This window comes from Nasonia vitripennis, chromosome 1, assembly GCF_009193385.2.
Source record: "Nasonia vitripennis strain AsymCx chromosome 1, Nvit_psr_1.1, whole genome shotgun sequence".
Taxonomy (NCBI): Eukaryota; Metazoa; Arthropoda; class Insecta; order Hymenoptera; family Pteromalidae; genus Nasonia; species Nasonia vitripennis.
In genome coordinates this window covers 5,602,050-5,628,633 of record NC_045757.1, presented here as the reverse complement: position 1 = coordinate 5,628,633, position 26,584 = coordinate 5,602,050, and the positions used below count along the sequence as shown (strand labels likewise).

At 47.6% G+C, this 26,584-nt stretch overlaps 2 protein-coding genes, 1 long non-coding RNA gene and 1 pseudogene across 3 annotated transcripts; 3 read left to right on the top strand and 1 right to left on the bottom strand.

The window, feature by feature from the left end:
• LOC100114954 (chondroitin sulfate proteoglycan 4) lies at nt 1-20,329 on the top strand. The gene is made up of 12 exons (XM_008214778.3): nt 1-298; nt 4,302-4,995; nt 6,337-6,500; nt 8,623-8,854; nt 9,302-10,110; nt 10,178-10,426; nt 12,430-12,675; nt 12,815-13,028; nt 13,118-15,838; nt 15,926-16,332; nt 16,414-18,255; nt 18,322-20,329. The coding sequence occupies exons 2-12, from the start codon at nt 4,914-4,916 to the stop codon at nt 18,511-18,513; spliced, it is 7,158 nt and encodes a 2,385-aa protein (XP_008213000.1). The 5' UTR covers nt 1-298; nt 4,302-4,913; the 3' UTR covers nt 18,514-20,329.
• LOC116415981 lies at nt 19,980-20,895 on the bottom strand. The gene is made up of 2 exons (XR_004226511.1): nt 20,597-20,895; nt 19,980-20,475 (listed from the first exon to the last, which is right to left on the bottom strand). It is a non-coding gene; the product is annotated as an uncharacterized LOC116415981 (long non-coding RNA).
• Nucleotides 20,838-22,352, top strand: Or227 (odorant receptor 227). The gene is made up of 5 exons (NM_001190658.1): nt 20,838-21,622; nt 21,683-21,782; nt 21,858-21,953; nt 22,058-22,225; nt 22,299-22,352. Exons 1-5 carry the CDS (start codon nt 20,838-20,840, stop codon nt 22,350-22,352), a joined length of 1,203 nt encoding a protein of 400 aa, NP_001177587.1.
• Nucleotides 24,643-26,112, top strand: Or228PSE (odorant receptor 228 pseudogene; annotated as a pseudogene).

The following is a 26,584-nucleotide window of genomic DNA, read 5'->3' as shown; positions in this document are numbered from 1 at the left end:
CACTCAGTAGCTTTCGAGCTGCCGCGGCTGAAGCTTCTCTCTTTCTCTTTCTCTCTATTTTCATCTACTACTGCGTGCGTCCCTGAACCTCCGCGTTTTCGTATCAACGGGGCCCGTCGCGAGTGTCATATGTATAAGCCTCGATCACTGCAGGGTAAATGAGCGGTGCCGAGTGCCTCAAGCTCGGGATCAGACAAGCCGGTGAGCGAAAAGCCAGGAGAGGAGCTGGTTGCTGATCGATCGGCGTCCGGAAAATCCATCGGCGCGTTATCCGAGCGAGGGATGTACCTGCTCTGAGGTATCTATATGAAACGTATACATAATACATAGGCGCACACATAGGCCGCGCGACTGGCATAAAATATTCCGCCCTGAATGCATGAGATACTGCACACTCGAGGAGAGAATGAAAGCTCTCGAGTCTCGCCCCCCCAGGACGGCGGCGGCGAGCCACCCCCACCTTCTAGGCTATATCGTTGTATATACACTCTCGCTGTGTGTCTCCTCTACTGTATATAAACGTGTGTATATATATATACCCGTTCTCTCTCTCTCTCTCTCTCTCGATGCTTTATCGTGTTTACCGAGAGAGCGTTTGTTCGCGCAGGCGAAACGAGATTTAAAGAAAACTGAGATAGCTGTGTGCTGTGTGCTGTGCATTGCACGAGTAGTGCCTCTTCTCCTGCTGGCAATTCCTCGAGCGCGACGAGAATTTTTTCTTCCACGAGTGCGCGCGAGCTTTTCATTGACGCTCGCAGCTTTTTCGAGAGCTGTAATCCAGACTGAAATAAACTCGGTTCAAAGCAACTCCTCGTTTACATCTGTATAGGGCGCTCGACACGTGTACTTGGCTTACAACTCGCATTTTCGAAAAGCTCTCTCACACACTCGATATCGAAAAATGCACGCGGTCGAATATGCATTAGCCGCGGGCTTAGTATTCAATTGGAAATGTTAACCAGTCACAGAGGAATATTAATCAAAGATGATTGCCCAACTCACTCTGTGTACCCTGCATGCAGTGTTCGGTCAAAGGCTTTTCAAGTTAGTTTCGACTAGGCATACGAGTATAGAGAGCGACGCACACGTATACGCGACCGCACGTCGGTCCGTCGATAATTCGCCGAGTATAGGTCGGGGCCAGATTGATATTGTCAAAATCGCGGTTACTTCCTCGAATATATAGATGTTGTATACCTGTATACGCGCTAAACAAATGTTTCCGGGATGAAGTGTCCAGGATAAGGCTCTTCCGGAGGTAGGATACACGCGACGGCGTGATGAACGACTCTCGGAAAATCTCGGCTTTGTGCGGCGCGAACGGCTAATTAATTCAGGCCGCTAGCTACTCGCGCGGTGTCATTCCCCGTTTTATTAAACAGAGCTTTTCGCGAATATAATGGAGTCCGGATATAGCTGGATTTTTCATTCATCGAATGCGCCCGCGAGCGAGCTTGCGGATATATGTGCGTATGTAAAGACATCCGATAAATCTCGAGGCGAGATTCAAATCGGGCGTAAAGCCAAGAAAGAAGGAATCCCCGGACTCCGCGAGTGTATATATTCGTATGATCGCGTCGCGCGCGTCCCTGTCGCAGAGTTATATAGAATATACGAGATGGGCCGGGGGCTTCGCGATAATCGTGTATTTCTCTCCAAAATCACGATCCTGCGAGCTTTTTTTATTTATTTTACCCGCGCGTTATCTCTCACGCGGAGAGGACATTCTATATAATAGGTGCCGTTATATACGACGTCTCTACTGCTTTTTGCGAGATAAACCTCCTCCCGCTTTTTTTGCGCTGTATTTATATAATGTATATACAATATACAGGTACGCCCTCTATTATGCACGATAATACAGGGGTTATCTTATGAGGATTGTTCGGCGAGTAGGAGATAAGTGCTCGCGGCGGAATCGCACTTTACGGCTGCTGTTGCTGCGATAATATAATTTTCATCGTAAATTTTCCTCGGAAATATACTACGCAAATAATAATATTGTACACGCGAAACAGCGAACAGCTCGAAATTACGAGTAAAATGCTACTATACACGGCTTGTATATATACAAGAGCGAATTAATTCGCCGTTGTATAACCGGAGGCTCGGGTGTAGTGCAGTTTTATTAATACCCGTTTTAATAAAAGCTGCAGCACAGCGGTGGCGATGGCGGCAAAAAAAAAAAAATAAATAAATAAAAAATAAAGATTTTCGCGCAATATCTCGTTGCCCTCGAACGAATAATTCACGCCTGTGAACTATGTAGCTCGTGCTCGAAAGCGACTATGTATTAAATAATGCTAGCAATACAGCTGCGTACGTATGTACAAACCGTGCGTGCAGATCCGTGAGCGACGTTTAAAAAAAGAAAGAAAAAACGAAAAACGAAAAAAAATCCGTACTAAAAGCCCGTGCGAGCTTTTTTTTTTCAAATTCAGCCGAAAAGCATTGCGAGAGCGCCGCGCTGCAGTCTTTCAGTCCCCCCGGGACAGTCGCTAGTCAGAATAGCACAAAGCTTTCTTTCTCTCAGCGCGCGAGCGTAGGATTTCGCGTCCGCGCGTGACACGTGCCGCTGACTTTCGTCGGGTCGAGGGTGGAAGAAAAAATATTTTTCACCCGTGAAAACCTGAGCGTTTGCACTTGGCCCAATGTATATATACTTACGGGTATAGGTATAGCCGAGCTCTCGCGAGTACTTACGGCAGTCGGAAAAGTGTGGCAGGCGGAGGACGCAAAAAAGTCCGCGCGAAAGACGGAGTGGCCCGCGCGCGCGCGCGGCGGTGCAAGAAAAACAGATCCCCTTCGCTCCTTTTCTTCTCTCTCTCTCTCTCTCTCTCTCTCTCTCTGTGTGCTATATATAGCTGGCGCATAAATTCATAGAGAAAAAGGAGAAGGGAGAGATATAGCGAGAGGAAGGAAAGAGCGATGGCCCGTTATTGTTGGGCGAAAGTTTTTGGCTCGCTCGCGTTGCTGCTCCTGCTACGCTCCTTCATTATTTATCGTGACGAGTGTTTGCAGAGCGCGCGCGCGTAAACGCGGTTGTTATTCCATTGTAAGCGATTTTTATACGCACCGGCTGTCCATCGATTTCCGCGCTTTTCGCGGCGCACACGATAACAGAAGGAAAAATAGAGCGCATACACAGATCCGTCAGCGCGGTTCTGATTAATCTCCCGATATACGCGAGCGCTCGCGAGAGAGAGAGAGAGAGTGCGGCGTGGGTTATACGAGAGCTTGGTTTCACCTGAGCCACTTAGCCCTTGCGCTCGTGCGCTGAAATCGCTCCCCTGGGACTTAATATATATATATAAAGCCGTGTAGTTTCGGTGCGAAATCGTTTGACGCCGCGGCGCGTCGGGAAAAATTATCGCTCGATATTACATATACGCTCTCCGGGAATTTATGTACAGTCGTGCGAACGCGTTATTCCACGAGGGAGAGATAAGAGAGAGAAGAAACGGCCCTTTTGGAGATGGGGGACGGGGACGCGTGCGCGCGTATATTATATACGATTGATAGTTCGAATCCAGGCGAGTGATGGCGATGATCCAACACTGTCTCCCTCTCCCCCCCCCCTCTCTCTTTCGACTCCCGGGGCTTGTTTATACACTCGCATCCGTAATGTCGGCTAATCGAAAGCTCTACTATGCGATATTAGCAGATCCTCTCTGGCCTCGAGGTCGTGTAATATAGTATGGTAGCATCTCCATCACAAAGAAAGCAGTATAGCCAGCTCTCAAAGAATCCAATCCGATGTCGCATTACACATTCCATCCTTGAATTAGCAACGATCCTGCGGAACCCGACACTCGAGTCGTCGCTTTGTCTCTCGTAATTGCTCTTCGACGCAGTCTCCGCTCCCCCCCCCCCACCCCTCTTTTCCGTTTGAATCCGCAAGGACTATGAGGGTGAGCGAGAGAGAAAGTGGAAAAGATAAGAGCTAGATATTATACCGTATATCAGTATGTTTGCGTGAGTGGGTGTATACACGCCTGAGCGTGTGCGTTAATAGCGAAATCCGTTGAGCGCGCAAAGCCAGCTCTCGCGCGGAATTGAAGCACACCGATATCACGCCCTGTATGTAATATTAATTCGGAGTTGTAGCGCATAGTTCCCGTCGTACTCTATGTATACAACGGGACGCTGATATTGACTGTTTGATTAGAATTTCTCTGTTAAAGCGACTCGCACACGTAGCTTTTGATATTGAAAAAGTTCTCCCGAAATTGCCATTCCTCGCGAAAGCTCTCTCACTCTCTCGGATACTTGTCAAAGTAACTCGTTCTTTCACGTTTCAGACGCTGAGACAGACGCGCACGCGTACATACGAGACGCGCAAAGAGAGGAAGAGAGAGAGAGGCAGCACTGCACGAAAATAGCTCCAGAGGAGGAGGAGGAGGAGGATGAAGCCACGACGGCAGAGCTGCAGTAGCTGAAAGCCCCACCATCAGCGGAAAGCTGCATCGCGGATGACGTTGAGCAGGTGACACGAGTGTATATAAGAGAGCTGTGTACGAGAGCGAGCGAGAAGCAAAAGTGGAAGCCCCGTCGATGCAGCTGAGAAAGAAGAGAAGAAAGAGCGCAATAATGGACGGCTGCTACTTGTGAGAGCTAAGCGAGAGAATATGCTGTAAGGCCAATTCGACTGTTCACCATGTCGAGCCTATACTGAAAGCCCCCAAGACTGAGAGGCACTGTCGAGCTTAGGAGTCTACATACAACTGCTTTGCGATATTATCATCAATGTTCTTATACTTTCTACTGGGCGCCTAATTTGTTTTTTTTTCGAGACTCAACGAACGACTCTGTTTACACGTGATCAAGATTGGTATAGATTTTAAGAGAGAAATAGCTCGCTATAATAACGAGGACAAGTCGCTGGAATCGAAGACGTGTCCACCTGAGAAAAGATGGCGAGAGTCACGACGTTGACCCTCCTGGTGCTCCTGACTGCCGGTCTGCTCTTGGACGGCTGCCAGACCGACGAGAAAGGTGACGACGATACGAAGAAAAACTTGTTGACTTTTTTGATATTTAAGGAGGCTGTTCGCGTATACGTTTGCTCGTACTCTCCATAAAAGACGAACTCGACTATTCCTTATTCATTTTGTTTAGGGAATTCCGTTTTAGAGTGTCGCTGCTGCAACAATCAGTATAAACAACTAAGAGTGATTAAATCACAGTTAAAATCTAGCTTCATTTTATGACACGTGTACGCAAAGAGCCTCTTCCAATTTTACGAAATAATTAACGCCACCGCGGCGCTGTTTATACACTCATATATATAGATATAAAGAGCCGTCGACTGACGCTCGGCCTCATGTACAAAAATATATATGCGCGGATTATGTTTCGCCCTCGTCTTCGTAACGTTTTCAGGCTCAAGGAAGCTAATTACTCCGGATGGAATTTTCTTTAATTTTAATTCGCCGAGCTGCTAAAGTTTTAATCGTCGAGTTGTCGCTCAGTGGAAAACTGTAAAAACACAACATCGCAATTCTCGCCTCGCAGTGTACATATACTGCGTGTATGTACGGTCGTAAAAAGCGCAGTCATTATACGAGCTTGGAATTCCGAAATCGCAGTGGTATATATGTAAGGACGAGCTCAGCTCGGTATAATGGCATTATTCAGTGTACACCGAGGTACGCTATACAAGTCTCTCTCTCTCTCTCTCTCGCTCGAAAAAAAAAGTCGTAAAATAGGGGATCGATGCTCCTCTCGAAAGTTTCTCGCGGTAGTAAAGAGTCGTGTAGGAATCGGCGATGCGCGAGTGAAAAATAGCCCGCACGCGCGCTTTCGAGGGAAATAATCGGCGCTTTTATCGCCGCGCGCATTGCCCCATAACACTCCTGTATGTATACTTACCACTACCGCCTTTCCTATTGTTCGGTAAAGAGAACTACGCTCGAAGACTGCTGTAATCGTTCGACGGTATGGGAGGGGCGATCAATTTTTCGGAGCAACGCTGTGTTCATCGATGCTCGTTGCGAAGCTGATGCTGCGACCGAGAAAAAGAATAAGAGAAAGACGCGTAGAGCTGCGACTACATAGTGGGAAAAAAGCGGGAGACACTTTTTACGTCTAATTTTAGATTTCGTAGCGCGCTGCTCCCCTCGAAATTTTACGCGCGCTCGCTCGTAAACTCTCCGCGAGAAGAAAAAAGTCTCGGTAATTTTTCGTCTCTCGCATCCCTTGGGGGCAGCACTTCATTTCGAGGCCGAGTGTTTGTTGTTGCGCCGGCTATTTATTATCCAAACATCAGAGCTCTCGCCAATTAAAAACGCGATTAATCAAGCGGAACTTGTGTTAAATAATGTTTCTCAATTACAGTGTCGTTCTACGGCGCGAGCTACATCCACCTATCGGTGCAAGAGGCAAAAAGCACAACGGACATCTCATTCAGGTTTCGCACACATCTGTCGGACGCGATGCTACTGTTGGCTGCCGGCAGGATCGACTACTGCCTGATCAAGCTCGAGTCTGGACGACTCAAGGTTCGTATATAGCGCGTAAGAGGGCTCGCAAAAAAAAAAAAAAAAAATACAGCGCAGAAGCTCTCTCGAGTCCCTCGCACAGCTGCCTATTTCCAGTCCGCAGAGAAATCCTCCGGAGACTCGAGAGCGCGCAGCCACTTTTTTTCTATATGGCGCGCGATAATTCAAGTGTGCAGAGCGTTTATATTTCGCTGGAATTTCGAGCAGACGAAACACGCGCTTTTTCTCTTTTCGCGTGTCAATAATTTGATGGATGTAGCCGGGGCTGTTTGTACTCGTCGAGTTTGGCGCGCGCGTACACGTGTGGCCGAGCAAACATATTCGCGCTTAAGAGAAAACAGCGTTCATCAAACTCGCGCGCGCGCGCGCGCGTGATTGAAAAAACGTTAACCGATGTTAAATTGCGACGCGCTGCAACGCTCGACGAAAAAAAAATGACTTTTTCCCGCTGTCTACCACTGAACTGCGATACGCGCAGCAACGCTTCGAACGCGATTACTTTTCTTTCTCTCTGTCAAGCAACGAACTTTCGAAGCTGCGCGATATAAACGGGTATATAACAAGCATTGTACAGCTGGCTCCACTTTGCCGAACGGCGCGTGTCCCTCTTGAAAATTAAACTCGTCGCGTGTCCGTCGTAACTCGAGCTGCGACGCCGCGTTCCGCGTATTTACCGCTCAAAGCCCAAGCCAATTCCCTCGTACACGCATATAGCCGTAATTTAACGCGCGCACGCGGGAGAGGAGCGTAAAATCACTGCACTCTCTAGGGTTAATAGGAGAACCCGCGCCGCGGCCTCGAAAAGTTATACGAGCCGAGTGTAAAAGTGAACGCGCGCGATTTTTCCAAAATGACCGCATCGGGCTGCTGAAAACAAGTCGATCATTACGTTCATTCCGATGGACGAGAGAGCTTCGCTGAAGCCTCTCGAGATAATTAATTATTTCGGGTGAGAGGGGGGGGGGGACGTGTGGCTTTTAAAAGCCCCGCGCGCAGCTGAATATGCAAAATCGCGTATACAGTCTCTCTCTCTCTCTCTCTCTCTCTCTCTCGGACGAACGAACGAGCGAAGAAAGAGGGAAGAATCGTAATTGCCTTCAATTTCACGGGCAGCTGGGGCTTTATTAACTCAGATTTACGAGAGCACGAGCGAGCGGGCTCCGAAAAGAAAACGAAAAACATCTCGCGTTTTTATACCCTCAAAGCCACCGAGTGTAATACAGTACACACGCCGCATCGGAGATCGACGTATCGGGCGAGTTTTTATCGCGCGATATTTTGCATAATTGGATAAGCAATTACCGTCTCGAGCCTCCTCCGCGCAGCGACGACGCCGCGATTGATTCGTTGCCACCGGTGAGGGAGCTACTTTGCATCCCTGATGGATTTTTTTTCTTCTCTTCTCTCGGTCGCAGTATATAGTGCAGAGCAGCGTCTTATACAGAAAAGCGTCTCTCGGTGTATTACGGTTTGCCGAGCAGATTTCAGAAGCGCTGCTTAATTGCGAAATTAATAAAACTCACAAGTTCTCGAGCGCTCGGTGTAATTGGAATGCTACAGCGCGAATTCTCCGGTCTGTGTTCTGATTGAATTCCGGCCGGCGAGCGCGCGGGAATTTCTCGCCTCTAATTGGACGCCACGCTCGCGCATGAAAAACGCGGCTATTCCTTCGAGCTTTACAAGAGAGCGAGTTTTTGAAAGGATTCTTTGAAGCTCGGCGCGCGCTATTTAATCGCTTTGGCAACCCTCTCTCTCTCTCTCTCTCGCGATGCGCGCACGCGGTCGGACGGAAAATTTCGCGGACCAGCGAGAAAAACACTTGGGTCAATCGACTGCGCCAAAGCATCGGAAGTAAGAGTCAGTTGCAGTGTAGCGCTATATAGCAAGCGGAGGAATGCTTTTAAAACGTAGAGTCAATCATCGACGAGTCGCGGTTTCAATTTTCGACGAGCACACGCGAGCTCTTGACCCACATGTATACACTGGTATATTGGTTTTCGTTCGCAAATATAATACGCGGCGATCCTCTCGAGAGGCGAATTCGAATCGGCTTTTCAGAACGATGCGGGGGAAAAAATGGAGAGAGCTTCGCGATTGAAATTGAATGATTGATTCTCGGCAGGTGCACATAAACCTCGGGGCCGGCGAGAAGGAGCTGGCCAGTGCGCGAGAACTGACGCTGAACGACATGAGCTGGCACGAGGTGAGCCTGATGAGACGAGACGCCAACATCACCCTGAGGATCGACGGTATCCACATCGTTGGCGATGTCTTGCCCGGCAAGTTCTTCGAGCTCAATATCAACTTCGGCGTTTACATCGGAGGCCAGGGCAGCTTCAACGAACTCTTTCTCGGTTGGTGTATATACCTGTATATACTGTATACAATAACCATGACGATGCAAATGAAGGAACTGCAGCGCGCTTTGTAGAGCGGGAATATGGTTGTGCGCGTTATATCCTGCTGGCTCTCTCATAGAAGTGCAAACAAAAATCCATCTCTCTCTCCCGCTCGCTTTTACGCCGGTAATTCAACGCTCTCGGGTTTGTATAGCATACGTTTCATTTGGTAAAGGAGAGAAAGAGGAAAAACAAACTGGATAGACAAGCAGCGAGATAGAAAGAGAGAGAGAGAGAGAGAGAGAGAGAGAGAGAGAGGTAGCTGAAATTTCAAAGCTGCGCTGCGAAATGCGCAATCTCCATATTCATATCGGAGAGCTGAGATCCCCGCAAGCTTGTCTTGTCGGAAGATGTAGTGAAGACGTGATGTAAGTTTAGTTTGCTTCTTCGCGCTGTCTACAGGTCACACGGAGTATCTGCGAGGCTGCATGGGCGACATCTGGTACAACGGCATCAGGGTGATCGAGCACGCGCGCACCCGACGCAACTCCACCGAAGCGACGGCCGTCAGCTGGGGCTGTTCCGCCGAGTTCGAGGCTACCGCGAGGAGCGAGATCGGATTCGTCGAGGAGGGCGCCTTCACCGCCATTCCCAGGTCCATACCGCGCTCCGGATCCAGGTGGGAGCTCGAGCTCAAGACGGCCGCGCAAACGGGTTTACTGCTCTTCGCCGCGGGACACTCCTCTCACGCCGACTTCCTCGGAATCGAGCTCGTTGACGGGCGCATCAGGATGCTCATGAACAAGGGCAACGGGCCAACCGAGCTGATCAACAAGAGGAACGTCGCCGACGGCCGCTGGCACGAGGTGCAGGTGGACTTTACGCCGAACTTGGCTTCCATCAGCGTCGACGGCCAGGCGCGCAACATGACTCTCCCGGCTGGTAACAAGTACCTCGATCTCGCCGAGACCCTCTACATCGGCGGCACGGAGTTGAACAAGAGAGCCAAGGCCCTGTCGAAGGGCATCAGGAGCGGCGACCTGAGCTACAAGGGCTGCCTCAGGAACATGATGCTGGACGGCAAGGAGCTGGGCCTGCCGCAGGTCAAGGTGAGCCAGGGATTGGTGGCCAAGTGCGTCTGGGGATTCCCCTGCGCCGAGGCCGAACCCTGCGTTCCCGGAGCCAGCTGCTCCCAGCTCGGCGTTCGCAGCTTCAAGTGCACCTGCGACCAGCCGCTCTGCATCAAATCCAACTACACCGAGGAATACAAGGTATCGCGTTCGACTATTCAAAGGCGGAACGGTAGGTATACTCAGAGTCGTACACGTCGCGTTTCAGTTCAACACGAATCTGCCGCTGAACTTGGAGCTGCTCTCGGTGCGTCCTTTGTCGGTAGCCGAGGGTAAACGGGCTACGCTGGCCGAACGACACATCTCCATGATCCTCGACATCGCCAAGTACGGACTGAACGAGTCCTTCGTGGCATTCGGTCTGCTGACGCCGCCTGCTCACGGACAGCTGCACCTCGACAAGTCGCCGCTGCCCGCAAAGATGCCTTTCACTCTTCACGACGTCTATCAGCACAGGGTACGTTAGTTTAATTGAAACAAACGACTGCGTGTGTGTGTGCGGTATACTCCTGCATTGTTTTAATTAACTCGAACTCGCCTATGCGCCTCTCTCTCTCTCTCTCTCTCTCTCTCTCTCTCTCTCTCTCTCTCTCTCTCTCTCTCTCTCTCTCTCTGAAAGCGCAGTACTTAATTAAGATACCGGATAGTTCTATACCGCGCGCGTGTATCGGGTGTATTTATATACCTTCCGGAAAAAATGCTTCGCGCTAGAGGTAATTCATTCCGTGGATGTATCAAAGCGGAAAATACCGTCCTTGGAAAATACTGTCTCTCCCTTCTTCGCTCTGTATACACCGACGATAAACGCTTAGACTTTAGCATAATAGAAGCGCGTGCTCTCGTATTTTCCATACATTATATTCTGGGAAACAATCGTTATCATCGCGAGTAAACGGCTTTGTCTCAAGTCAGTTTGTTAGAAGACACACGCGGTATACAGTTTGCAGTGTGTATGAAAAGGAAAGAAAAAGTCGCGACCCCTCTTCTCGCGTGCAGAGTGCAGGACTCAAAAATACAACTACGCGCGAGAGAGTATCGCTTGTACAGTAGCCTCGAGCGCGTGACAGCGCTCCATGACTCTAACTTTAGGCGACGGGTTTCGAGCTTCTATTTATACGGAAAAGCCGCTGCTGCTGCTGCTGCTGCTGCTGCTGCCGAGCCTCGACTCATTACCGCTTCTTTTTGCACGGCCTTTTTTCTCTCCTTTGCGAGCTTTTTGGAGAGAGAAGGGGGCTGCACCCGCGCAAACTTTTGCTTTCTTATTTGCGCATAACGCAAACGTAGGAGAATATATTAAGCGAAGTTTCATACACTCTGTACGACGTTTAAATTCGCTTTCTCTAATGTCGCCCTCCTATTTGCGCGCTTTCTGCACTCACGAGGATATAATCCATGTTTGAAGATAAAAAAAGAGCCTTTTAAGCGTTGCTCATCCCGAAGGTTAAATTTTGAACTTGCTCACTCTCTCTCTCTCTCTCTCTCTCTCTCTCTTTCGCGCGCGCCTGTCGCATAGCACAGTATTATATAGAGTCTGTCGCGCGCCGCAACGCAGCCGCTGCGTCAGTCCCCCTGGGTTTCTTCAATATTTTACGATGACGACGACGATCGCTCGAGGGAGATGAGACCGCGAGAGATAGAGCTGCTGACGCTGCCGGGTAAAAATGCCGTCGCGCGCTGCGACGAGCTGAGGTAATTTAGTCTCGATCTTCCCGATAATTGTTTTTCTTGCCGAGAGTTGAAAATTGTGAAACAAAGTTCCCCCGAACTTTGCTAAAGCTACATCGACTGAGCTTTCGTATAGAATATACATGTATATATAAGCGATAAGAGAGGGCGAATGCGTTAACTTTTTCGCCGAGTCCGCGTGAGGAGAGCTGCTGCGCTGCGCGTCGAGAACGAGCTGTTAAGTGTGCGTATCTCACCGAAAAAAACTTGGCGAGAAGCGACTCTCATCGCGATCTGAAAAAGCGACGATTCGCCGCAAAAAGAAGGAGTAGCGTACACTACTACTACTACTACTCGCGCATAAAACAGTAGCTCTCTCTCTCTCTCTCTCTTTCTCTCTTCGCGCGAAAATTCATCCGCTAGATTAAATTCGCTGCAGTAGTAGTAGTAAGGAGAGAGAAGATCGAGAAGCGGCCGTAAAAGAACACGTGGAAGTTATATTGGCGAAACGCGCCGAGCCGGCTAGCCCCGGCTTAATGGTGCAGTCTCAAACTTGTGTATATAGCTCGACGAGCGTCTCTAGCTTTTCTCGCTATATGTATATGCGCGCCGCCGACGAGAGGAAGAGGAGAGAAAAAGAAGAGAGACTGGCTGAAGGGACTGGATTTATACAGGGGGGGTAGAATCCAGACGGGGATTATACGAGCTTTTTTGGCGGGGGTCAGCTTTCGCGCGCATCCTTTTTACGAGGCTTTACAGTGTTAATGAACGACTGCGCTTCCGAATTTATCGCAGGTGTCCTACCAGCACGACGACAGCGAGACGACCGAGGACAGCATGGTACTGCGTCTGGCTTTGCAGCAAGCTGGAGCTGCTGGTTCTCGCTCGCAGCAACATCACTCGCAGCAGCAGCAACAGCAGCACTCGCTGCCCGGATACTTCCAGGATAGTCTGCGATTCGAGTTACACGTCAACGTGACGCCCGTCAACGACCCGCCGAAACTCGAGATACCCTCGAATGCTGAGATCAGACTGGCGCAGGTGTGTAGTTTTCGTTGGTTGATATGCTGAAACTTAAAATTTCTGCAGTTATTTAAATTGTTCTATGCTGTGAATTTGAACTAAGCGTTTGAATTATTTGCATTGATTTTTGGAGTAAAAAAGTGAACGGCGATTGCAGGGTACGAGAAAAACGCTGACGAAGGAACTGCTCTGGGCGATGGACGCCGATACGCCGGACGAGAGCCTGGTGTACACAGTGCTGTCGAAAGATAGCGACGTCGGGTACGTCGAGAGGATCAGCAATCCGGGTGCTCCTACTGGTCAAAGAGTCCAGGATTTCACTCAGGCGGAGCTTGTCAGGGGCCTCATCGATTACGTGCACACCGGCAAGAGTAAGCAGCGAGTTTTTCATTTCTTATTTTCCTGTTAGAAAGAACGAATAGAATTAAAATAAAAATGATGATAATTTTACTACTTGCAGACAAAACGAAGGCGTTACTGGGTCTGCGAGTGAGCGACGGCGAGGCCAGTAGTCCGGATCATCATCTCCGCGTCAGCACCTATCCGTTGACTATCAAGCCCAAGTACAACACTGGTCTCGTCGTGGTTCACAACTCGTACTCCTACCTAACTCCTGCCAACTTGTCCTTTGCCACCAACGCCGAGGATTCCCGTGTCGAGATCCGCTACACGATAGTCGCATCGCCAGTCTATGGAAAGATTCAACGTCAGCGCGAGCCCAATCAGCCTTGGACGAACACTGATACGTTCACCAGTCGCGATCTCGATAATCAGCTCGTACGTTATCAGCACAAATCCAGCAGTCCCCTCCGCGATAGCTTCAAGTTTCAAGCGTCGGTGAGAGAGGTGCAGTCGCCTGCCACCTACGATTTCAACATCACCTTCATTATACTCGAGCTGCTGGAGGTTCATCGACTCCCCGTCAACTTCAGCAACAGCGCCGAGGTCGTGCTCGATTCGAAGAAGCTCAAGTTCCAGACGAACCCGTTCGTTACATCGGCGTCGATGATTCTCTACAGTCTTTTGGAAACGCCTAGTTTTGCTCACCTCTACCTCGACTACGAGAGACTCAGGATCGGTCAGATTTTTAGTCAGGAGCACATAGACTCTGGTAGGCTTCGCTATCGTCACTTTCGGCGTGCCTTGTCGCCCATAGACGACCGCATCCTTTTCAAAGTGACCGCCCCTCAATGCTCGGACGTGACAACTTCACTGGACTTCCACTATCAACCGAGCTCTGGCAAGTCTAACGAAGCGGTAGAGATCCTGCACGTGGAGGAGGGCAGACGTGTAGCTCTGCGAACGAGTCACATCGGCAATTTCGGCGAGCTTGGCGTCACCGCTCTCAGCTTCGATCTGATCGAAAGACCGCGCCATGGTTATCTGAGCACCTACAACGGCTCTCTGCCCGTTAGGACAAACACGAGCCAATTCAACTCAAAAGAGTTAGCCTCTCAGTCCATCTTCTACGTACACGACGATTCCGAAACGGAAGAAGATTCGTTCGAGTTCCTGGCTATGTCCACCGACGACACGGACCTCATGTACATCGGCCACTTTTTGATCAAGGTAAGGCTGCGCAACGACAACCCTCCGAAAAGAATCAACCAGCGTATTTTCCACGTGGTCCAACGTTCCGAGAAGCTCATCACCCGCGCGGATCTGCTCTACACCGACGATGATCTCGGCACTCGACCCAGCAACATCATCTACCGAGTGAAGCAGCTGAGTAACGGTCAGATATACCGACTAAACGAGCCTATGTACTACATCGACAGATTCTCCCAGCAGGACATCGACGACGAGAAGATCGTGTACAAGCACCAGGGTACCAAGTACGAACGCATCGACTTCACGGTTAGCGACGGTGACCTCTTCAGCAACGGCGACCTCGAAATACAGGCTGGCCAGCCGTACGCGAAGCTGTTACTCAACGCCGACGGCGCTATTGTTCAGTCAAACCGGTCGGTCGTCCTAACCACCCGTGACATAGACGTCGAGACGAACGTTTACGCCAACGCTACCGACGTGCTATTCGCGCTTCTCGAGCGGCCTAAGTACGGTGTGCTACTCAAGCACGGTCGGGAGACCTCAGCCTTCAACCGGGATGAACTCGCGCGGAACTTCGTCATCTACAAGCACATCGGTCTTTCGCTCAAGGAGGATCAGTTTCGATTAACGGTAAACGTACGGGGTGCAGAGGATTCGAGGCTCTTTATTGTGAAGGTCCTCCCTGACAGCTACTGGGAGCCACTGATGGTGGTCAAAAACAGTACGATCTACGTGGAAGAGGCGACGAACGTTTTGATCAACCGCAAGAGCCTGGAAATCAGCAATCCGGACATACCGGCGAGTAGAATCAAATACCACGTGAGAGAGTGGCCACGACACGGTTACCTCGAAGTTCGGACGCATAAAGATGCCAAACAGCAGAATCAGGAAGAAGACGATCTCGACTCGGTCAAGCATTTCGAGCAAAGCCTCGTGAACAACAACCGAATCTACTACGTGCAGTCAGCGCCCAATCAGACGCACGACCGCTTCGTCGTGGACGTGACCAACGGCATCACTTGGCTGCGCAATCTCAGTGTCAACATCGTTATTATGCCCAACAAGCTCTACGTTGCTGCGAGGAACTTGACCGTCCTAGAAGGTAAGAGCGTCGTGCTGAACGAAGCGGACATCTACGCGATGACGTCGTACTACGCAGGCAAGATCACAAGCTACGAAGTGATACAGAAGTCTAGACACGGTAACGTACTCAACGCCTCGAACACACCCACGAAAAATTTCACGCGCAAGCAGCTCGCCGAGAGAGAGATCGTTTACAAGAACAACGGCGACGAGGTGGCTACCGATAAACTCAGAATGATCGTCACTGCGGGTGCGAAGAGTAGCGAACCATTCGACGTCTGGATCAACGTTGTGCCTGTCAACGACGAGGTACCCGTCGTGGTTAACCGAACAAAGTTCAGCGTTTGGCAAGGAGGATCGATGCGTATTACCAGAAACTTATTGGCCGCTGTCGACGATGACAATGACTGTTCGTCTGCAGAACTTATGTTCAACTTGAAGAACGTGATCAACGGGTTCTTTTCGCTGGTTGAGTCGCCTAGTGTCAAGATTCACAACTTCTCGCAAGAGCTGATCAACAACCACAAGGTTCTCTTCACACACACGAGTAAGAGGATAATTTTTCGTATTATCGTATACAATCTATTTACACGAGTTAGACTGTTCAGTTGAACGTAAATGTGCTTTTTTGCAGACGGAAGCGAAGCGGAATTCAGTTTCTCGGTGAGCGACGGCCAGCACGCAACGGAGACGCACCGGATCGCCGTGAGCACAAAGCCTGTTCGGATTGTGATCGAGCGAAATCGAGTGCTCAGTGTTTTTCCACAGGCAAAGAAGCCGATCAATAGCGATTTGCTGCTGTCCGTGTGTACTGACGCCGAGAGAGACGTCAAATACTACGTGAGGAGACCTCCTATGATGGGTAAGATCATCATGGAGACGAGCGACGGCACTTGGCTGGAGGTTGATCGCTTCACCCAGAGGGACCTCAACAACAGCAGACTCGCGTACGAGCACAAGAAGCAGTTCAGCAATCTATCCGCCAATGACAGCTTCATATTCGACGTCGAGACCCACTTCGCAGCTCCTATAAAGAATCAGGTATAGAAATTTTACGAGTTTTAAATTAATATCGTCGTATCACCTAATGTTGACTATAATGATTGCTATAACGAATTCCAGGAGTTCAACATCGACATATCCGTCTCGGGCGGTGGACTGCAGCACTACGTCAGTGCGACACCAGTGCGCGTCGTAGAAGGTGGCTCTGGTTCGCTCAGTATCAACATCAGTGGTATCGTCAGCTTCTTGCGCACCAAGGCTGCCGTCGCCAAACCCGACGTGTCGATTCGCCTCGTCAAACAGCCTAACTACGGTCAGGTGATGCTGCTGCCGAGTAATCTGAACCTAACGACTTTCTCGCAGAGCGAGGCTGAGAGCGGTAGAATCACCTACTTCCACGATCACTCGGACACGCTCAAGGATCAGATAGATTTCACGGTGTACTTTTCGCTGGGTCACGTGAACTTGGTGAACTTCTCGGTCCCGGTAGACATCACACCCGTGAACGACGAGAAGTTCACCCTCGAGATCAACAAAGCAATAGACGTCGTACAGAACCAAACGCAGACCATAACGCGCGAAAATCTGCTCACCACCGACCCTGATACCGGCCCCGAGGGTATCATATACGAGGTTGTCGAAGCACCCAAATACGGCAGGCTCTTGCTGCTCTCTGCCGATGGACAGCCGATCCACCAGGCGCTAATGTTCACGCAGCACGACATCGATTCATCACGACTCGTCTACGAACACAAGGGTCCTCTGCTCCTCTGTACCTTCTACTTTCGCGTGAACGACGGCGTATTCACGCACGAATACAAGATCTTTAATATCAACGTACATCCGATCAGGTTGAACGTTAGCGTGACCAAGCCCGTAGAAATTCAACAAGGTCTGACTTCGACGAGCATCGACACCGACAGCCTGAGGCTCGATACCAACGTTCGCCAGGATCTGGTCAGCTACGAAGTGACGAAGCCTCCCAAACACGGAGCCTTACACGCCAGGGAACGCAGCTCGAGCTTCCAACACGCGGACCTGTTATCCAAGAGCGTCGTCTACGTACAGCAGGACATGACCGCGAGTAACGATAGTTTCGAGCTAACGGCGCGCGTGAGCGAATTCGAGTTACGAAACATCCGCGTGCCTATTCGAGTCGTCCCGCTGATGATCGTCAATCCAAGTCTCCAGGTGTACAACGGCGAGCGGACCAAGCTCTCGATAGCGTACTTCGATGCGACGCCGCTGTTCGAGTTGGCCAACGACGATCCGGTTTATAAAATTACCCGCAAACCCAAGTACGCCAAGGTCATGCGCATACTCAACGAGACTCAATATTCCTCGATCGAGAGCCCGCCGCATGAGAAGGAGGTTAACAGATTTCAGCACTCGCACATACGCTCCGGCCAGATTTACCTGGTCTGTAAGAAACTACCCTCGGACGATATTAACGGCGTGCTCGACGGCTTCGAGTTCATACTGGCGGTATTGCAAAAGCCTCCAAGGTTCCAGCCGGCTCGTGGTAAATTCGAGTTCCGGGTGAGGCTCGCCAGCGACTACTACAATAACTCGCTCGATGGACCGATGGACCCAGTTGGCCACGAGGGAGAGATTCCTATTGCACCGAACATGAGCAACGACTACACCCTACTTTTGGGGATGCTTCTCGGCGTATTTTTACTCGGAGTATGCGTAATCGTGACAATCAGGTGCAGGCTCTCGAGGTACAAGGATGCCGATGACGAGGACGACGATGATGAGGAGGAGGACCAGGACAAAGTGGAGCCGTCCTCGCCATCGGTCATAACACCACCTCTGCCCAGACCACCGGATCACTTACTACCCGTCACGCCTCATCTCAAGAGATACAACAGCAACGATCATCACAATAACAGCCTGAGCTCCAGCACCCCGCTGCCGCCCATGATGCCCTCGCTCACCTCGACTTTACCCCAGTGCAAGGTAAATACTTTCAACCGTATGGATTATGACTCGCAGAACGACATATACGACATTTTTTCCGAACAGGTAATACCGCTGAGTCCAATGGAAAACATCAGCGGCTCGGAGGTCGACGTCTCGGCCCGTTACCCTTACGGCGTGGCCGACGGCGACGAATGGAGCAGCTTCGAGACGACGGATCTACCCTGCCCTTCGCTGGCCGGCTCCCAACGCACCACCTCAAACCCCTTACTCAGGAGGAATCAGTACTGGGTCTAGCACGAGTTCTGTCCCCGTCTACAGGGGCTTCCGCCTACGGGAGTAGGAACGTAGCGTTCACAGATGGCTACTCAGAGCCTGACGCGCCAGTGCTACAAAAAGAAGTCGGTGAGGTACCGGCTTGGCGAAGCCGAGATCATCGGCTAGGCTGTAGCCGCTGAGTAGCCGTATGAACACATACAACATGTGCGTCAATCAATGTGCCTAACTGCGCGAGTCGCGATTCTATAACGAAGGCGCCACGGTTCAATCACGACGACGAGGGTTGATGAACCGAAGACTGACAGAACTTTGAAAAAAAACTGCGTACTCGATGTTGAAAGGAAAACAGCCTATAAAGTTGAGGCTGACTGAGATGCCAATTATAAATAGACACGTAAATTTCTGTACAAGTAACGGAATCGTGCGTTCCTCTATCAGACTTTTTTATTTCGATTTCTTAAATCTCTGATTTCTGACTGCAGGCGCTATCTATTAAGCGCCCTGCGAGGAATATTCTTCGCCCTTCTGACCACAATCCTGTGAGAACGAAGCTTGTTGTATCGAACACGGTCTACTAAGTACAGCTTTTCGCGAGCGTCCTTTCATTAAGAGCTTGGGTTTTTACATTTATACAATTTAGATATTACATGCATTTGGGTACTCGCAATAAGTGATCGTTATGAAGAACGAAAGGAGTGGTGTGAATAAATATATACCACCCTTTGATTGCAATGAATCAAAACTGAGTAGTCATTTCGATATCAAAAGAAAACAACTTGATTGCTTTACGCAGCTACAAGTTCAATTTAAATATCAAAATTTTTATCAAAAAAAGTTAATGAATAAACTAGCCACTGTACAATATTGTCAAATAATGATGAGACTAAGGACTTTCTTCGATGGCGAGATTAATAATTATAAATGCGATTTCTAGAAACCGACGAATATATAGCCTGGAAATCAAACAAACACATATTGTCAGCGATGATGAGTCGAGACGAAGTAAAAAGAAATAAAACTAAATAATATTAATGTTATGTAAATGTAACGATAGCGCGCGTAGACTATAAACTAGAAAATTCTTTAAAAATCTGTAAAACGGCGTAGGTGACGACGATAAAAGCCCGAATGATAAAGAATTTTTTTACACGTATTTCAGTATTATAGAAATATATATATATATATATATATATATATATATATATATATATATATATATATATATATATATGTGTGGCATTACGGCAGATTTTCAGCTGATGAATGCAGTGTGACTGTGCGCATTTTAAATCGGTTTAATGTGTTTTAGATTTACAAAATATTGTACAACACGATTAAAAAGAAGTATCATTCAAATACTTCGTACTACGTGCAATGTTTCAATCAATTCAATTAATTTTGTTACAATAGTTGAAAGTTTAAAACTGAATGAAATTTTAATAGACGTTGATACTGCATTATGCGAAGAAAGCGTGACTACGGTATTCATAGTTTCACGACGATTGCATTTATTTAGGACACTTTACTATTCTCGAGTTTTAGATTTATAGAGAACTCTCTGCAGCAACTCTTATAGATCCTGGAAGAGCATCGTACTTTTGATAACAGATTTACTTTTAAAGAAGAGAGAAGCACAAGCGAATGGCTTTAGAACTTTTTTACGATTACCAGAGCATTTCAAGCGCCATTGCGAACGAGCAAATCAACTAATAGATCTAAAAGTGAATCTTCTGTATAAATATCATTCACAGCAGCGTAGCCAATGTATTTTCCCCGTTGACTGCGTACATCATAATATTACTCTTGGGATTATAATAAACTGAATGTGCGATCATTGGTGTGCATTTGTATTTGATTCTCTCACGAACCGATATCCCCATCTTACCTCTGACAAACAACTGCTCGTTCAATATTCTCCATTGTGTTTTCTCTTTCGCCAAATATTTCTATTGTTGTACGTGTACGATGACGGCGTCGACACTGAAAAAATATCAAAGATTAACGTCTTACAAGTGACAGAAATAAAACAAACTTTATGAATGTTCAGAATTCTTATCGTAAAAGCCAAGTAGGTATTAAGCTGCGGTTCATGACGTCTTACACTGAGCAGCTCCGCGACACGACTGACGACGACGAGGTCTTGCAATAATGTAACGCCCGCACGGTTTACCTGCCATATCAATAAAACAAGAAAATTAATATTCGCTTCGAACATTATCGAGTTTTCCGCTAGAAACATTAAAGCTCTTATAAATCTTCAAAGATGCGTCTCAAGCACATAGTCAAGTCGTCAGTGAGAGGCGAACCGTCAACGAGGGTAGTCTCCTAGTTACCCCCTGACAATGCCAACCGGAATGGATAGTCTTACCACTACATTCCAGTCGATCTCCTCGTCGCACTTGATGTTCCTGCAGCTGTCTTTGTTCCTCCCACTGGAGAGCAAGAGCTTTTCTCAACGTTTAATAAGCAATTTGCTTCAGCTCTGGAACCACTTGATGGTCATCGTGTACAACGTGTCGTATGCAGGCTACGGGATAGGCATGGCCCTACGTCGCGACATAGAAATCGACTACATCTGCGAGCAGATAGTCGTCGAGACTTTCAGTGCGCGATACATCTTGCTGTGCTTCAAGCGCGCGCAGCTTCGTCGTCTCATCGAATCCTGCAAGAGGCTTTGGGGCTACCTCGAAGTCGGGGAGGATATAGTCGTGCGTCAGTTCGAACGAAAGGGTCACTTCTTTCGACACTTCTTGATACTGTCATCGCTAATGGCGGTGACTTCGTACGTCGTAACGGCACACTTCCTTAGGCTACCGCCGTTAGAGGCCAACGGCACCGAGAGGAAGATGTTGCCGTTTAGGTTCTTCATGGACGTTCAAGAAGGGCCGGCCTTCAACGCTATGTACGCGTTACAGATCATTAACTCGTATTATCTGGTCTTCATGTTCGCCAGCGTGGAAACGGTCTCGCTCTACCTGATAATGATGGCTTGTGGATATCTGCGATCGCTTCAGGACCGGCTGTTGAGTTTGATCACGGAAATGAACGAGGATGACTTGAGCAAAAATGGCGAGGCTACGTTTAACGTCGTCATGGGATGTGCGCATTTTCATCAGAAAATCATGATGTGAGTAGTTCATTGAAAAATAGTGATAGTGGCTGACTTTGAAGTTATTTTCAACTGCAGCTTCTGCAAGGACGTGGATCAAATGACACGAACGCTTTTTTTATTCGCCTGTTTCTGCCCTATCTACAACATGTCCATCACGGGTATTAAGCTTCTGGAGGTGAATATTTCGTAACTTCATTTTCGCTTCCTTGTGTTTCTCATATAAGTATAAAACGAGTTTAAAATCAAACAGAGCGACGAGGACAAATTCAAGTACGCCTCGTTATTGTTCGTCAACCTGTTTCAATTCTTCTCCTGCCAGTGGGCTCCGGAGTTCCTGATCATAGAAGTATAAGAAATCTATTATAAATACGAATACATAACTATACATATGTGTGCGTGTATGTGCGTAAATGGATCTTGATTCTATGGCTATGGTCGTACTTCAAAAAGAGCGAAGCCATCGCAACGGCCGCCTACTTTGCGAGCTTGCAGCCGTTCGCACCAAGTCACCGAGAGAAGATCAATCGGATACTGTACTTCATGATGATGAGAGCCCAGAAACCGATTCAACTGACTGCCGGTGGGTTCATCAAACTGTCCATCGAAACTTTCGGTGCGGTAGGTCTTATCGATATTCATCGCAAGAAAGATCAACGTCACATTTTTATCGATCGTTGTTTATGTGTTGTAGATGGTGAAAAGCGCGTTCTCTTTCTTTGCTGTCTTGCGAAGCTTCAGAACTTGATACGATGTGCCCTGTAATGAAGTAATTTAATTGATTTATATATATATATATATATATATATATATATATATATATATATATATATATATATATATATATATATACATATGAAATTTCTGATACTTTAATAGGGATCTGAAACAAAGTTTACAGGCGTTGATTGTAATTCAAAGATATGCATTTATTGAGAAGAAAAGCGCTCTTATTTGATACTATCGTCCATATAAGTTCATTGACTCTGTCGTGATTGTCATACCATTATTATACATAACATATTTTCAATAAGTGCATATGCTTTATTAGATTCATAAAATACGGTGCAACAGAATTTATGCATTAGTGTAAGTATCTATACAATTTTACCTCTATTGTTTGCTTCTTACTGGTAGATCTAACAATCGCGTGTATCCAAACAAAAATAAGATTCATTCAAGCAGAGGTACAACAACTGGCAGCATCATTACTGTAATGCAATCAATTTGGTTGAGTTTTGACTTAAATTTGTTTTCATATTTTAGGCAACTCAATGAAAAATAAAAATATTAATCTATTCAAACGTTGCTCCTTATATATCTTGAGTTCGTATAACGAGTTTCTTGTTATCGATCACATCAGGAAAAAAGAACGGTATGACGTGGCTTGTAAAGGTCCGCTAAAAGTTTCAACTGCACAGGCAGATGGACAAACTTTTTAAGAATCGTGAATAAACGATGGGCGTGCTTTTATTTCAAGACGCATTTACGTGTTCCTCGATGTCTACGATGTCCATATACTTACGCAAATTTTTTGCGACGCTGTAGAGCTGTTGGAAACACGACACGTTGAAATTTTGAAGAGCGTCGTTCGCTGCATGGATGCAGCAAAACAGAGGGCTTAAGTAGAAATTAATGTTTAATCAGTGGCTACGTCTTGCTTACGTGGAGAAGCTTATTCCATCGAGAAAATCATTGTTGAATCAGCACTGATTTCAATTATGATTACAGTCTGAAATTAACGATGATTCCATACTGATTCAATGATGAATCCATGTTGAAATCCAGGATGAAATCAGTGCTGAAATTAATGCTGGATATCAAGGTTTAGATAATTGTAAAAAAAAGATAGTCAAAATCTGGGCTCGATTAATCAAAGACCTTTGGATAAGTAGAGTAATGACTTGACCACTTATTAGCCACTCATGATTAACGTGCATAAATCTTCCCGAGTAGAAATGATACTTCCGGGTACGGTCCGGGGCCAAAAATAACACGCGAGATTTTACGGCACGTAACATGGCTGGCTTCTGGGCCGGATACGGTGCCGTAAAAAGTAAATTTGGTATTGCGTGTATCAAATCTTATAAACAAACGAAAGCATAGTTTGTCTTCAAAGTTTTTACCTCCTCAAAGTTTTGCAATGCGATTTTCAATTATGTATAGTAAGTTAAACTACGAATACTGGAAGTAAGAGAAAATATCGAACTCCAATAAAAATCACATTTTGAGGTTATGTTTGCTCGGTCTATCATGGGTTTGATAGAGTCTCACTGTGATGTTCCGGGTACAGTCCGGCAGCAGTATGGCCGGACCCGACCAGATCCGGCCCAGACATTTACCAGGTTACATGCCAGTTAAGGCCCGGATACGGCAATTGTGGTAAGGGCCGGACTAAATTTATACTCGGGTTATAATGTATTATTTGGTTAGGCTTAAAACCAATAAGTTTTCTGCTAAAGTATAATACGACATAAATAGATACTCACAGTAATCGTTTTTGTTTGTAGTACAACATAAACCTATCAGAAATAAGCTTCTCCATCATCTGTTGTTGGACATCGATAGCAAGCTGAACTATGACCACCATGAACCTTGATAAGTTGATACAACAAAAATATGAGGCTAAAGAAATTCTTGTTATAGTATTCGATGAGATCGTAGTGGTTGCTTTAGAACAGTTGAGTTATTCTACGATGACTTATCGTAAAAGCCCGAGCCCGATCAAACAGTGGTTCATGGCGTCTTAGACTGAGCAGCTCCGCAACACGACTGACAACGACGCAGCCTTGGAAACAAAGAGTGGCCCGTATACCGTGTGTACATACGTACCGTATCAATAAAACACGAAAGCCCTACTAAAAACAGGAATGCGCGAACGCTCATTAATACTCGCTCCGGACATTATCGAGTTTTTTCGCCAGAAACATTGAAGTTCTCATAAATGTTCAAAGATACTTTTCCAGCACATTTTCAAGACGCCAGTAAGAAGCGAACTGACGACGAATACAGTCTCGTATAGAGATACATCTTCTAACATGACAACCGAAATGGATAATGCCAAGCCCGAGGCTACCGAGACCTACACATTCTTGTCGATCTCCTTGTCGCATCTGTGGTTTCTGCGACTGGCTTCGTTCCTCCAACTGAAGGACAAGAGCTTCTCTCACCCTTTGAGCCTGTTGCTTCAGCTTTGGGATCACGTGAGCGTCGTCATATTCAACTCGATGTGGACGGGCTTCGGGATTCGCATGATCATACGTCACGAGGTGGACGTCGAGTACATCTGCGAGGAGGTAGCCGTCAACGCCTTCTGCCTACGATACCTCGTGGTCTGCTTCAAGCGAGTGCAGCTCTGTCGTCTCATCGAATTCTGCGAGAGGCTCTGGGAGTACCTCGAAGTCGGTGAGGACATGGTCGTGCGGCAGTTCGAGCGCAAAGGCCACTTCTTTCGACAGCTCATACTCATCAACGTGCTGGCAGTGGCTACGCTCTACGTCATAACAGCGCACTTCATCAGACTGCCGCCATTGGAAGCCAACGGCACCGAGAGAAGGATGCTGCCCTACAGGTTCTTCCTGGAGATTCAGGAGGAGCCGGCGTTCAGCATTGTGTACGTGATGCAGATCGTCGTGGTCTATTTCGTCAACACGATGTTCGCCAGTGTTGAGACAGTCTCGCTGTACTTGATCATGATGGCTTGCGGATACTTGCGCTCGATCCAAAATCGACTGTTGAACCTCGCAGGGAGTTACGATGACTCGGACGCGAAGGGCGAGGCTGCTTTCAAGAGGGTTACCGATTGCGCGCGTTTTCATCAGCAGATCATGATGGGAGTTGGGTGGATGTTATAGTTGCGGGATGTCTGATTTTCAAGTTGATTTTACTAACCGTAGATTCTGCGAGGAAGTGGATCGAATGACGCGGATGCTTTTTCTCTTCTCCTGCTTCTGCCCCATCTACAACCTGTCCATCACCGGTATCAAGCTTCTCGAGGTAAATATTCCTTTATCACCCCTGGTCTTTTGTTGAGAATATGACGTGTTGAAAATCAAACAGAACGACGAAGGCAAATTCAAGTTCGCGGCGATACTGTCCCTCAATCTGTTTCAATTCTTTGCCTGCCAGTGGGCTCCGGAATTTCTCATCAATGAGGTATAACCAAGAAATCTCTCATATACATTCCTACGTATAATAGCGCACTTTAATTCCTGTACTTTGAAAAGAGCGAAGCCGTCGGAACCGCCGCCTACTTCGCGAGCTTGCAGCCATTCGCATCGAGTCACCGGGAAAGGATCAATCGGATACTATACTTCATGATGATGAGAGCCCAGAAACCGATTCAACTGACAGCCGGCGGCTTTATCCCACTCTCCATTCAGACCTTCGGTGCAGTAAGTCTCAATGAACGAAGTGCCCAATCAATGTTATTTTATAACGTTCGACGTTTGCAGATGGTGAGAAGCGCTTTCTCCTTTTTTATGGTCTTGCGAAGCTTCAGGACTTGAGACGACGACGACATGATAAACTTAGTTTTGACGTTTCAGACACAACTCGATGGAAAAGCAAAGTAGATAAATGATCACCTAGTTAAACTCAATAAAATGTGTTCTCTGTGCACAGTGCGCACACAAACGAATTTCTCATTTATCGATTACACAAAAACTTTAAACAGCTCGGACGGTTAACGAACCTTCGCGCAATCGTGAATAAACGATGGGTCAGCCTATATTTCGAGGCGCGCTTACGTGTTCTCTGTAGGTGGATACTATGTACCTAGGCTCATTATTTGTTTTTTTGCAACGCTGTAGAGCCGCGGAAACAAGACGTTGAATTTTTGAAGGGCGTCGTTTGATGCGTATACGGGAAAAAAGGTGCAACGACCCTCTAGATCTGAGAATAAACATCGCAGGCGCGCTTACGTGTTCTTTGGTATACATCCGACGTACTTACATAATTTTTTTTTCGCGACGTTGTATA

Bases quoted from the DNA above. Each gene is read 5' to 3' on its own strand.
- LOC100114954 (XM_008214778.3), top strand. From the start codon at position 4,914: ATGGCGAGAGTCACGACGTTGACCCTCCTGGTGCTCCTGACTGCCGGT. The intron at 8,855-9,301 runs GTTGGTGTATAT...CGCTGTCTACAG, and splicing joins CTTCAACGAACTCTTTCTCG to GTCACACGGAGTATCTGCGA. The intron at 15,839-15,925 runs GTAAGAGGATAA...GCTTTTTTGCAG, and splicing joins GGTTCTCTTCACACACACGA to ACGGAAGCGAAGCGGAATTC.
- Or227 (NM_001190658.1), top strand. From the start codon at position 20,838: ATGCCAACCGGAATGGATAGTCTTACCACTACATTCCAGTCGATCTCC. The intron at 21,623-21,682 runs GTGAGTAGTTCA...TTTCAACTGCAG, and splicing joins TTTCATCAGAAAATCATGAT to CTTCTGCAAGGACGTGGATC. The intron at 21,954-22,057 runs GTATAAGAAATC...TACTTCAAAAAG, and splicing joins CGGAGTTCCTGATCATAGAA to AGCGAAGCCATCGCAACGGC.